This window comes from Vipera berus, assembly GCF_964194415.1.
Source record: "Vipera berus genome assembly, chromosome: 8".
Lineage (NCBI taxonomy): Eukaryota > Metazoa > Chordata > Lepidosauria > Squamata > Viperidae > Vipera > Vipera berus.
In genome coordinates this window covers 13,500,106-13,514,373 of record NC_138211.1, presented here as the reverse complement: position 1 = coordinate 13,514,373, position 14,268 = coordinate 13,500,106, and the positions used below count along the sequence as shown (strand labels likewise).

Genomic DNA, 14,268 nt, shown 5'->3' with positions numbered 1-14,268 from the left:
TATTTTCAGCAGCTTTGAATCTTGATAGTAAGACTTTTTGAAGTTCAAGCTTGTTTTACAAACTAAATGATCAAGATATGTTAATTGATTGTAAAACATGTTCCTAAGACTCAAAGTGCTCAGCATAAAACTTGAAATGCTTCTGAAACAAAACCCTCAAACAGATTATGTAACTTGAAGGGACTGACTCATATTTTATCTGTAGAATTTAATTTAATTTGATCTTTTCACTTTGAAGTGGTATACATTGTATTTGAGGCTAAGAACCCTTTTAAGACGGCTTCAAAAGGAAAGTTGAGTAATAGCAAACAGGAAACTATAGCAGCTGGTTCTAAAATAAAGAAATTAGGAACTTTGCCCATATATTTTTTAATAATTTAGAAATATATACAGCTCAAATGAAATAGCTGAGGTTTAGGATCTGGTATCACAGGTTCATGGATCTCTTGGTAAAGAATGCTGTTAGATGACATCTGGAAAACCTGCAATGTAAAAAGCTAAAATGGCAACCTGCTTCCATGTGGATTAAAATGATCGTCAGATTTCCCAATTTTCTCCAAAGTTGGTTAAAATAATCAAACTTGGATTTTCTGACTTTTTCAGCACTTAGGACAGCAGTCTCTTGTTTCATGCAAAGCAACTCAGTTTTTTGCCAACAGCTTTTGAACCAAACTCTAATCACGTGTTGTTTTTTTGTTTTTGTTTTTGCATTTTGAAGAAAACAAAAACTCCAGCCTTCCAGTAACAGGAGGGGATCAGTACTGAGCTAACAGGATTCTCCTTGTTATCGGAAAACTCATCGAACACGGAGCTTCATAAAAATAGTAACAATAGTGCAGCTGTTAATAGGCACAGATCACTGAAAAATATATTTCATTTATTCACTTTTTTAGTTTCTTTTTTTTCTTCTTTATATTAGTTTGTGTTGGTTTTTATTTTCTTGTTTAGAATTGTGTGTGAGAGTGTGTGTAAAACTATGGGTAATTTACCAATGGTTCTATCACTAGGCACCAGTTTCCCTTTGGTTTATTTCTTGAGCTGAATATATTAAAATCCAATTTTATTTTTCATTAGCTGCTCAGGATCATAGGTATGAGATGGCCGGCTATATAAATTGAATAAATGTATAAGTAAAGCTTAAATGCTTGTCCTTCTGTCAGCTAGAATTAGATGAAGGTGTTCATAGTTTATTTGGCCACAACCCTATGTATAATGGTGCTTCAGTGTGTGGTTGGTAATAGTTGTGGTCTAATACCATGTAACCAAGCTTCAGTACCTTGAAGTTGTATGATTATGGTAATTTAAGGAAGAATAGAATCCAGAACACTTATAGAGAAATGCGTGCTTTCCTGTTTTGAATCAACTCAGATTAATTACAAGTGCTTAGTAATTTAGTAATATGCAGGAAAATGATTTTTGGCTGAAAAAGGGAGAAAAATTGTAAAAACCACTTGGTGGCAGTAAAAACCTATCATAAAAAAGTTGAAATAAGAAATCTGGAGAGGAAGGTCAGGGCAAATATTGCTGAGATCTCCCCCATCCCCATTTTTATCTTATTTGGTGAAATAAAAGGGAACATATACAAATAATAGTTGTGGTGAGAGACAGAAGGAAAAGGAAAAGGTAGGTTAGAGGGAGGGAGGGAGGGAGGGAGAAGAAAGGAAGCCATGGTGTCCACATGTCATGGGCATAAGATTAGACTACTTGCAGTCTTTTCCATATGTGCTTAAGTTATGCTGCTCTTTTTAACACGAACTGGTCTTTAAAAATCTGTTTACATTGTTTTATTCAGCAAAGTCCATTCAGTTAAAAAAGAGCTGATGTGATCCTGAACTAGGAATAAAGGTGGATGAGAAGAAGGAGGGAAGGAAGGAAGGAAGGAAGGAAGGAAGGAAGGAAGGAAGGAAGGAAGGAAGGAAGGAAAACCCAAGCTGTAGTCCACTTAGAGCTATAGAAACTCACAGGATCATTTTAACCATTCACCCAGATCCAGATACTTTTGCAGGGATAAATATGGGAAGCTCCAGATTGAAAGCAACATATAAAGCAATAAAATAAATACAGGTAAATAAATCAACAAATAAACAGTCTCAGATATGCATTCGGTGAAAGAACTCAAGTAGATTTTTTGGATTCACTCAATTTGGTCTGAACCAATCTGAGCCCTGACTGGGAATACCACAACAGTGACATTTAGAAAAATTGTGGGGAGTTCCCCCCCCAAAAAAAATAGATAGCATGTTTCAGGTTTAATACAGCATAATGATTACTTCAGTACTTCAAAGACCAGCAATTTAATCAGCAGCGTTCAATTGCATAGGTAAAAAAAACCCCACATACTGTAGGCATAAATGACAAGATAAGCAAATATAATTCTTAAGCTTTAAAATAACTCTTTGATGTTGCAAGAAATTAGAAGGGGCCTTTGGAAGCAGAAGTGTGCAGTCACCTTCTCTGAAGGTGAGAGAAAGAAAAAGTCTTGATTAATCTTAAAGGCTAATAATCACTTTTGTCAGATGAAAGGGAGGCATCTGAGATAATAAATCGCTTAATCCCTAAAGTACCAGAAAACTCTTTCTTCTTTTTATTGCAAAAGTCTAACGCAAAGACACCCCCCCCCCGCGCGCTTAGAACGAAATACGTTATTGGTGAGTCTTTTAAGTTTGGCACCCTCCTGAAACGAATGAATGCGGACGCGCACAAACGTACATACCAAATAAATAAATAAATAAATAAATAAATAAATAAATAAATAAATAAATAAATAAATAAATAAATAAATCCATGCATAGTTAGATAGGCTGGGGATAAAAAAAAAACCTGATCACATAAAACGATCAAAGGTCTCTTCCTCGAGGCAGGAATGAAATCAACTCTCATCTTCTCCGAGATTTGAAAGGATCAGAACGGCACAAGCGGCTCAGCTCCCATTTCAGATCCGGGCTTTCCGATTCTCGCAACCAAAGATCAAACCCCAAAGGACCCACCCGGATCATCCGTATGAAGTGAAGGGCACCCATCGGAAACCCGGCACTTTTTTTTCAAGCAACTGTGAAAGAATCACCTCGCTCGCAGCCCGCTTGGGGTGGGGGGGGGGTGGGGAGTGATGTATGGGGGAGGCGAAGGATAATTAATTGCTGGTTCTCGTCACCCCTTCCTGGTGAGGGGGCGGGGTGGGTGGGGTGGGGTGGCGGAGCGCAGGGTGGACAATTGCATGAGAATAGGGGACGTGTGGAGCCCGTCGAAATTCTGACAGCTTGTTGAACATCAAAGGCTGGCAAGATTAGGCAGTCCAGGTATATAAAAAAAAACTGCCCGGTCTCGGCGGGCTATTGAGGGAACGAAGGCTGGAGAAGAAGGTGCTCGGAGTTGCTCTCGAGAAGGACGGAAAGGAAAGGAAAGGAAAGGAAAGGAAAGGAAAGGAAAGGAAAGGAAAGGAAAGGAAAGGAAAGGAAAGGAAAGGAAATTCTTGCTCTCCTGCCAAGGCAGCTCCGGAGATGTCTTCCAGATTCGCTTCAGTCTGGAAGCGGGTCTATCTGATCTTGGCGTTCCTCAACCTGTTGGCCACCTTCCAGCCTGCCCTCACTGGCTTCTCCCCGCAGCGAGCCGGGGAGCCCTCCGCCGCAGCCCGCCTCCGGCACCCCAGAGCCGCGCCCAGGTACCCGGGATACATGATGCACCTCTACCGTTCTCTGCTTGCCGGCAGCCACCAGGGCCAGTCCACCGCCGAAGCCTCGGCTTTGAAAGAATCCGACTCCATCCTCAGCCTGGTGGCTCGAAGTAAGTTCCGCGCTTCTCTCGCTCTAATTAATAACAACAACAGCAACAACAAGTTATTCTTATTCTTATTCTTACTCTTACTCTTACTCTTACTCTTACTCTTACTCTTACTCTTACTCTTACTCTTACTCTTACTCTTACTCTTACTCTTATGATGATGATGATGATGATGATGATGATGATGATGATGATGATAACAGGACTGGGCTGCGCTTGTATTTATAAAAAAGGGTGATAGCGGTGACTGTGAGGTTCCAGACCCCCGTCCCCTATTCCTCGTTGTGGATTGCAGCCCCCACCCCAACTTCTCTTCTTCCCCCACCCCACCCCGCCGCCCCGCAGCCGTCTGCAAAGGAGAACCAATCCACATCCTTCAACTCTTTTGACATCCTGCAGATACTCATGGGTGGGAATGGGGTACCAAAGTGAAAAACTCTGCTCCTTTGTGTATTGGGGGGGGGGAGAAGAGAAGAGAGCCAGTAGATGCAGGTAGCTCATGAAGGATGTCCTGAAAAGTTGCCGGTAAAAGTTCCCCAGAGCCAAGGCAGGCATCGAGTGAAAGGAGGCCTTCTCACGTGTCTCTACACTCATTCTTCAAAGCGGTGAGAATGGCTGCCTTGAAGTAACTCCTTCGCCTGGTAAATTGGTTCATGCTACAGTAGTTGGGTGTTGAGTGTTTCTAGGCTGCTGATGACTGAATCCATGTTAGCCTAACATCATAGAAGCCCATAGGAATAGCATGAACAGGTTCCATGTGCATCAACCCCATATTGAAATCCACACGCAGATATATTCACAGCCCTGCACCACTCAGAATGTGGTGGCATGAATTGGGGCGGGGGGGGGGGGGAGATTCATTGCTACAAAATCGAAGGTGATTCTGTGGCTTGACGGAGAAGGGTGATCTAGAAACATAAAATATAAATCAACCTTATTGGGTTTCATGGCAATTAATGGAAGGGCTATTCGCCGCAATAACTGCCCTTTCATCAATTGCAATGAACAACCGAGTACTGATGCTGGATGTTGATTATTTTAGTAACGTTCCCCAGTTGGGGACTGTCAAGATGTAATAACCATTCTCCATGCCATCCCTAGATACCTGATCCTTTTGAGTGGATGTAACTCAGTTAATCCTGGGATTTCTTAACACACACAGAGAGAGACTCATGCTTCTAACTCTCTCGGATGTGTGAACGACTAACTTTCTCTTGGTCTTTCTTGTTTGCTCACTTCAGTTGTCCAAAGACCACTGTGATGCTATAAATAAAATAATGAATTTTCCCTCCATCCCTTTTCCACTTTAAAGTTTTTTAAAATAACTCTTAATAAGTGATTACAGCTTTTCAAGGATGTTGCAAGGAGTGGGAAGGAATGATCAAAGCAACCCAGGATGTGGAATTCAGATTTCACTGACATATAATGAGATCTGGTCTTTGAACATCCATAACCCAATTAATCAATTACTTAACCAATATTGGACATTAAGACATTAAACTGGAAGGCATTGGGGTGTGAGCAGTAGTTTGCAGAAGTGTGTGGAGCTGCTATTGGCAGGGCCCAGGTTAATATTAGTTGTTTATCAAAGGTTTTTTTTCCTTGTAAGCCTTAATTACAGGCTGTCAGTGTTTTTATTTGTGAAATACAAGGAGGACAATTCACAAAGCATTTTAAACACATTTTTTTGCCTTTTATGTCTTATATATCTTATTTATTCTTCTTGTTACAACCTCATAAACAGGCTATTGCTGTTCTCCCCATATTGCCAGTTTGGAGAGCCAGAGACTGCTCTCTCTCTCTCTCTCTCTCTCTCTCTCTCTCTCTGTGTGTGTGTGTGTGTGTGTGTGTGTGTCTAGGCTGGAGGCATAATTTGCAGCTCATTCTCTTAGATGCCAACCAAAAGAGCTAATTAGCAAATTAAGAATGCATTGTTTTGTGCAATGGGTCTTAAATTCCCAAATAAGTGAGAATGCACACTAAGTGTCTTGATTGTTATTAATGATCATAGAATTCATATGCTTACCTTGGTATTTAAGTCTCATTCTCCTCTGGTGAGACACAAGCATGGATTAACATGCTCTGATCTTTCTAACCTGACTGTAGTTTAGCTAAGAAGCAGGAGATGGCAGAGAAGTATTCCACTGGGTCCCACAGTAACCTATTTGATCTTAGTGTCTCAACTTTAATATGGAGGATTCTGAGTCCTTGCTTAAGCATGATTTATAAATGAACTGTAATTAGCTTCCCCTCCCCCCCTTCTGTTCAATCAGGCGTGTTTTTTCAGGGATTGCCTGGGCAAGTCCCTGTGCTTTTCTTGGCAAGGTTTTTCAGAAGAAATTTGCCATTGCCTCCTTCCTAGGGCTGACGGAAAGTGACTGGCCCAAGGTCACCCAGTTGGCTTTGTGCCTAAAGCAGACCTAGAATTTGTGGTCCCTAGATTTCTGCCCTGATGTTTTAACTACTAAAGTGGCTTTCTAGGATCATACAATAAACAGGGTTTTGAACTACTGTATAGTTTTGTGTAAATGTGCTAACAATCAAAAGGTACTCAGTTTAACATACTCCTCCAGGAAATCTTGGGCCTCAGTGATGAACATTAAGTGATGAGAATATTGGAAGGATATGAAGCTTTGAGAATAAGTTTGATCCAGTGGTTAAGGGACCAGGCTACTCTCTTTTCATTGAACACTAATTTGTCACTTACTGTAGTTTAAGAACTGAAAACTTTTAGGAAAAGTAGCATGAATAGATTGGTGAATGTATGGATCTTACAAACTGCACTGTGTACAATCATCTTCGAATGCAAACAGTCAGAAAAAATAATTCCCCAAGTTTGATCCAGGAGAGGAGACATTATGTGAATAAATACAATAGTATCCCAATTACAAATTTGAACATAGCCGAAGATTCTCCCAACACCACATTTTCCTTCATAGATTTTATTTCTCATTGAAATGTCTCTGCATGATATTTTGGGAGTAGTTTTGGAATCTATGCTAATGTTTCAAAGCGTGAACTTTATTTTGTAATTACTATCTTTCTGATGTCTTCCAGCTTCATTCCAATTTGGGGATCACTGGGACTTCTCCTTTGACATGACTTCCATCTCCAGAAACTATGATATCAAGCTGGCACAGCTCCGGGTTCATCTACTGACCTCCTCTCAAACTAGAAATATCACTGTGCACATTTATCACAGCCACAGCCGCACATGTTATGGGAATCAGACTTGCACAGATAGGATGTTCCTAGGTGCTTTTGTGAGTAGCCTCTCCCTAAACCATTCACCCTGGAAAGTCTTCAACATCACTAGTTTATTACATTTTTGGCTCCACCAAGGGGTGCCATCAGGCATTGAGATTCCAGAAGTCCCACAGCAAGACTGGGAAGAAGGGAATATATTTGAGGACAATAAGCATGTCCACAATAATTCTAGAGAGGACCAGAAGCATTTCGTCCACAATGGGCCTGACAGAGCACTCCTGGTGATCTTCTCCAAAGATAAGGAACCCATGGAGCCTTCTTGGGGTTCAAGTCTCATTAAAACTGTAGAGATGTCCAAGCATGTTCTGTTTGACAACACTACTAAAGAAGCTGGAGGACGTCGCTATCGTAGGAACAGGAAAGAAAAACAAAGAATTAAACTGAGTTCTCTCCAATCCTCCAAATGGGCAGAAGAAGGCAGATTTCTATGCAAAAGAGTCGATATGATGGTTGATTTTGATAAGACTGGCTTTGGAACCTGGATTGTACATCCCAAGAAGTATAACGCATATCGATGTGAAGGAGAATGTCCATCACCTGTCGATGAGACCTTCAAGCCAACAAATCATGCTTATGTTCAGGTATGAAGGAGTGTGTGAGAGACCATGGGGCTTGGTAGAGTAATACTCCCCAGTTCTTTGAAAAGGAACTGGAAAAGCAAGCTTTTAGGAAGCAGTAGTAGAGTGGCTTTTGTCTAAAATTATGCACATGCTAGTTTATAACATAGATTCATATTTAGAAGTTCCATTTTACCTTTAGAAGTAAGGGGCCCCCGTGTTGCTTTCTGAAGCAGATTTTAAGGATGCTTTGTTCAAGCTTGTTCAATGCAAAACACATCACTGAAGATCTGCAATCCACATAAAACCAGAACAACCATTCATTGAACAAGTAAAGTTTGCTAAAAGAAATAAAAGATCCTTTCCCATTGATCATACTAAATAAAAATACAGTTGTTGGTTTGATTGGCATATCTGTCTAAAAATGGAACCTATGGTTCCACTTTTGATGGCTGAGCCTTCTAAATGTGTTGGTGATTCCTCATGTGAATCAGGGTCCACCCAGGGTCTTGGTCAATTCTGAAATCATGACAAATCAGGATGGGGGGAATCCTTGGTGCTCTCTAAGCTTGGTTGTTTTTTTAGAGACCTTTCATTACCTTCATTACCTAGTACTGATGATGTTACCTAGTTTGGGTAATCAGATGTCTCCAAAGAAATCACCAAGCTCAGAGAGCACCGAGGACTCCTTATTTCAATCCTGAGCTACAAATATTCTTTTTTATTGAAATCAGGATCTTCCAGTTCATAATAGCAAATCCTCTTGATCTCTCTTGGATCCACTCTTATAGATGTTGCTCATGATTTCCTCTTTTATTTTACAGAGCTTGCTGAAGGTATACCAACCTAATCGAGTGCCTTGCCCATCCTGTGCTCCAATCAGGTTAAGTCCGTTGTCCATGCTGTATCATGAGAAAGGAAAAATACGGGTCCGTCACCATGAAGACATGGTCATTGAAGAATGCGGCTGCAACTGATGCTTATGGGCTATTGCTGTCTGACTAATGGGAGCCTTCTGCAAGTAACTTCCCATTACTGGATATTTTATGGCAGAGGACCATAAAATGCAAATGTGTTAAGACTTTATTAACACACTGAGAGTCTATTTTAGTGCAACCTTTCTAGGATTTCTTAATACCTGGAACTTATTCTGCCAGAGAACGGAGCTGCTAGTCCCCAACCCCAGCCCCCAAACACAGTATTTGTTCTACATCCCACCATGTTGGGTCATAAATATGGCAGTTGTTTTAGTCAAGGATTCCTAAGCTTTAAAGATAGTGATGCCTTCATACTGATAATGTTCTGAGGATCATTTCCAGGGGAATAAGTGTGAAAGGAGGTTATCGGTTTTTGTTCTGTTTGGGGGCTTTTAAAACTATCTGTTGGGCTTTTTAAACAAGATCTGATGGAGTGACTTGTATGTTGGATCTCATGCACAGTCCATTTCATCTATCAGAAGTCATATAGCTTTAATTTTATGCAAGTGGTCCTTTCAGAAAGTTGGCATGAGTCAATGCATGGGGGGGAAATGCCCCTGCATTTTGCCTATTTTACCTCTTTCAAACCAAGGAGAGAGAATACGTGCTTTTGAAATTTCCCTTAAAGGAAAATAAAATTTCTATAATATTCTAGAAGATGTAATATGAAGTTCTTGCACTTGATTAGTTACAAGGTTGCTTTGGGTAAATTGGGTGAATGTACTTGTTTTTATTTTTATTTTTAATAATCTCTCCAGAAATCTTTAGCTTTATGTGCTTTAATTAAACTGCAAGGGAATCCCTCACCATTCATGTGGGACTTTTATAATTTGGGAAGCAAGTGTGGCCAATGAGGTTACAAATTAATGAAGCCACATGTCATAGGGAACAAGGATACGAGCAATACCATCCTCTGATTTCTTCCCCAATCAAACTAACAGAGAGATCTTGATCAAGAGAAATCCAGAAGAAATTCTCAATCACTATTTCAAGTGACTGAAAACATATTCTGAGAAATGAGAGGCAGATATTGGTACAACATTCATATGCGTTCATATATTTATTTTAACCTTCTACACTTCAACGGACACATCAAAAACTCTACTTGTTGGAGAAGGAGTTTCCTAATAGAAACAATTAAGGATGTCCTAGATTAACGATATGTATTTGGACAGGATTGTTGTATGAGCTGTATTTTAAGTAATTTGGAATAACCAAGGGTATAGTAGTTGGTAGTAGTAACAGAATCTGTAGTAACAAAACATCAGATTGTATTGTTGACATCATTGCTCTAAAATAAATGCCAAGCAGAAAAATAAAAGCTGCTTCTTGTGTTTTGATAATAACTTAATTTTCATTATCATGAATGGGTATGTAAATATCTTAATGTATTTTAAGAAATGAAGCTCAATACTTTAAATAAATAAATAGATGAGCCCAAGAATTATAAAATAAAAATAAAAAACAACCAGAGAAAGGTGAGCAAAGATAATTTGTCAATACACATACATGGCTACGGACTCTAAAGGAAAAATGGAGGAATTTTACATCTATATTGCTTTTTTTTTTAGAAAAGTGAGTAGTAGAGCATAGAATCCGATCACAAAAACTGGGGTTGATAAATATTTTGAAGCAAACGGATTTTAAAACAAAGTACATATACTTTGGCAGTGCAAGAGGCAGGAAAGAGGGACAAAGGGGGTTTGGACTGAACCAGAGATACCCAATGTTGCATTTTGAAGATCTTCATGTCCACCCACCAGTCTTCAGTGCCCTCCTGTGGGATACTCCATTCCATCCCTTTCTCCCAAGTTATTTCCACAGCCTCTTGCCAATAATTATTTCACATTCCTTTGGTTGTTTTTTTTAAGACTAGCACACACACACACATACACACACAAATCTAGAGAACTCAGAAGCTTGCAAATCCTCTGGTGCTATTTTTGCTTGATTTTAACAAAGATCTTATCCACCTGTAGATTTTAGAAGTCAATTCCCACTTGCATTTTCACAGAACAGTAAAGAGATGGATGGACAGTTTGTAGCCCTAGAAATATATCAGACATCATTTTCAGCCCAACAGACCATGCCAGTTATTGTGGAAGGGCTGAAACTAAAAGAGAGAGTATTACGTAAAACCCCCATTAACTTCTCCTGGAAAGGTAGGATAAGAATTAACAAGCAAACCATAGAATATCAATATGCTGTCACTCTTCAGAATAGACATATGTACAGGATCCAGTATGGCAGACTTTGTGCTGTATGGTGTCTCATGTTCCCCACCCTGTTTAAAGATTTAATCTCTGAGAAACTACAGCAAAACTTTTGACAATGACAACCCTAGCAACATCTGCATCCTGCCTTCCAAATTAGAAAAAAAACACCACAGGGATTTATTTTTTTTAACAGAGAACTTATAACAAATGACAGAAATCCATTCTAGACAATAGGACCTCTGGATCTTATAACTCTTTTATAAACAGGCATGGCAAGCAGCTATCTCCCCTAAGTCCTCCTTTGAAAGATGGAGAGTATATTTCTCTTCCTTTGGGGACATGGCCTTTGATCGCAAGTCTGAGCTCTTTTGTGTAATGGATGTTTGTTTAACCAAAAAAGATCCCCGCTATCCTAGGGGAGTCTTCTTATCATCATGAGGAGTGGGATTCAGACACTGGGATCCAATCTTCATTATGAGGAGGAAAACGATCATTCATGCTTCTAAACTGCTAACTGTCCTGACAAGAAACAAGGTAAATTAAAGGTCACTTCACATCCCTATGGTTGGCCAAGGAAACAGAGCAGCAGCTCCGCTAAATATTTTCCTCTGCATCAAAACTATGGGTCTCCTCTGTATTTTTGTCATACAATGTCTGGAATTTGCTTCCTGTCTGGAAAAAAAGGGGAAAAAAACAAGAAAAGAAAAACTTTGCATTAGGAAAGTGCCCATTGGTGGATGGAAATGTCAAGCCCAGAATTTATGGAGCAAGAGAGTTTGAAACCTTGGCATCAATTTGAAGAAAACCCAGAGTCCCGCTTCTTTATCGATCCTCAAAAAGAAGTTCTTTGCACATCAGTTGACTGTCCACTGTCCACCCACTCTAAATAACATACACATGTTCCCCAAGGTATACATTACTGCACATTTGTCATTCATGGGAAACACAGAAGGAAGGATGAGAGAAAAAAGTAGGACCAAGTAGAGCTGGGGCATCACAGAGGGAGAAACCAACAGAAATAGTCTCAATAAATCTTCACATAAGAATCTGTTATGTTTGCCTCCTCCACTTGATGCCTCCTAATATACCACAGAACCATTCTCATTGGCCATGTTGGCTGGCGCGGGGAGGGGAGACATGGAGGAAATTGTGGTTCAGCCAAGCTGTAGAAGGCTGTACTAGAAGGTCCATTTCAGCCCCTGTCCTGAATTCTTCCATTACGCAAGAGGATGAAATCTCTAGCTGCTTTCTCTAACTAGGATTTTTTTTATCTATCTATCTATCATCTATCTATCTATCTATCTATCTATCTATCTATCTATCTATCTATCTATCTATCTATCTATCTATCTATCTATCTATCCCTGGTTATCTCTCTCTCTCTCTCCTTCCCCCCCTTCCCCCAGTTATATGTATATACATATAATGTATACATATATGCCTTTAGCAATATGTACTGTATGTAGGAATGTAGATTCTTCTTACCCACCATTGTTTGCACCTTTAGCCCCTGTATTTTTATTGACATGTTTCTGAATATGTCCCCAAGCTCAACTTATGAGCCTTACTCATTCCTTCCCATCTACAGTATAGGTTTGTGCCATTCCCATAAATTTAGCTATATGTCAACCAAAGCAAGGCAGAACAAAAGGTAAAGATGCTAAAGGCAAATCTGTCTCTCTGTCCATCCGTCTGTCCATCCATCCATCCATCCATTCCTGGTTATATGTAAATACATATACACCTTTAGCATCTCTACCTTTTATTCTGCCTTGGTTTGGTTGATATTTAGCCAAGTTTATGGGGATGGCACAAACAGATAGATGGAAAGGGATGGGTAAGGTCCATAAACTGAGTTTGGAGACATATTCAGGAACATGTCAATAAAAACACAGGGGCTAAAAGTAGAAACAATGATATGTGGGAAGAATGTACATTCCTTTCCATGCATTAGAATCAAAGGGTATTGATTTCATCCTCTGCCTTGCTGGAGAAAGGACAACACTGATTTAATGTTTGTAAGAATATCATGTGGTAAATATTACAAATCCATGGGAATAACATTTCCCTTGCATTCTCATATTCCACCCCCCCTCCCCAGAGGAACATATTGATGTGCTTGTTGAAAATCACTTCATCAAAAAGAAGGATGAGTGCTGATCACGTAATCCTTGATTCTTTGATCAGCCTCCTTTATAAATAAGGATGAGGCAATTTAGACAGGAAATGTGGTATATTGCTTCAGCACTTCCAATTCCAAGGGCTTTTAAGACCAGGTTTTGCCTAATCTGCAATGTTTGTTTACCAGAATGGTTCTGATTTGGTTAATGGCTATTACTAATTTGGCCACATGGGAGCAGGAAGTAGAACCATACCCTGTGACAAACAGGATACACTAACAACTCCCTCAAGGTGTGTGGGAGTTGTAAGGTAGCTAATTCATTCTATCTCCTAATATCCTACTGTGGACATGTTCAGAGGATGGAGGAAAGGGATTGTCCTGGAATCTTCTGGATAACTGGATTGTTAATCAATGAGGATGGAGTTGAAGAGTGAGTCAAAATCCTCCCTTCTTTTTTGAGGCTAGACAGGGAAACCCAGTTGAGTCCTAATGGTGAGTCACTTTGATCCAAGATGGAATTTCCTAGCTGTAGATCAGATGGAACTTACAAGATCAGTGTACTTACTGTACTCATGAATAATCTTGTAGTGCAGAGTCTGTGCTGTCAAATTTTATCTCTTACTGGGGTTTTTTTTTGGCTATGTTTGAGGGAAACCTAGGTCACACTTAACTAAGTCAGGTAAAAGCCTCTCATCAGGAATCATGTTATATGTTACGTTTGGTTAGTTTTAAGCTTCGTTAAGTTTTTACTGCATTGTACAGACTCTCCCCATTTTATTATAGTTCCATGTATTATATAAACTTGGGTTAGGGTTAATTCAGTAACCAGAATAAATGTATGAATATAGTCAGTGGGTAATGTACAGACAAATAAATACATCAGTGGAAATGTATTGACAATATGTATTAACTTATCAACCACCCACAATGCATAATTAATATTGTGTGGTGCATCCTTGATGCTCCTTCTGAACTTCTTCATGTGGTTTCTGGAGATTAATATTTGGCAGGAAGGGGCCATCTTCTGAACATAAGGATATGTATGTGTTTGTTTGTGTGTGTGGTATTTTTTTTTCTAGTGGTGTGGAGATCATTGCCATCCAATCCACATTTGCCCATGTAGATAAACAAAGCTTGTCTGGGTTTCACCCCTGAGGCTAGCATCCAAGCCTGGAGGAATAGCACTGGCCTCATATGCAGACAAAGTTTCACACTGCTGTGACCCTACAGCGATTAAGGTGTGACTAGAGACTCATTTGCAGAAGCTGTTGCCCCAAATGATTCTCAGAGAGGAGTGAACTTAACTTGTCTTCTCCCTCCTCACATTAAGCATCATCTACCAAGGGCAAAGA

The 14,268-nt window shown here is 39.8% G+C and overlaps 1 protein-coding gene across 1 annotated transcript; it reads left to right on the top strand.

Annotated features, from left to right (window-relative positions):
• Positions 1-3,497: 3,497 nt before the first annotated feature.
• On the top strand, positions 3,498-8,578 carry NODAL (nodal growth differentiation factor; the record flags this gene model as incomplete). Its single annotated transcript, XM_081333419.1, has 3 exons — positions 3,498-3,780; positions 6,835-7,625; positions 8,426-8,578. 3 exons carry the CDS (start codon positions 3,498-3,500, stop codon positions 8,576-8,578), a joined length of 1,227 nt encoding a protein of 408 aa, XP_081189545.1.
• Positions 8,579-14,268: the final 5,690 nt, after the last annotated feature.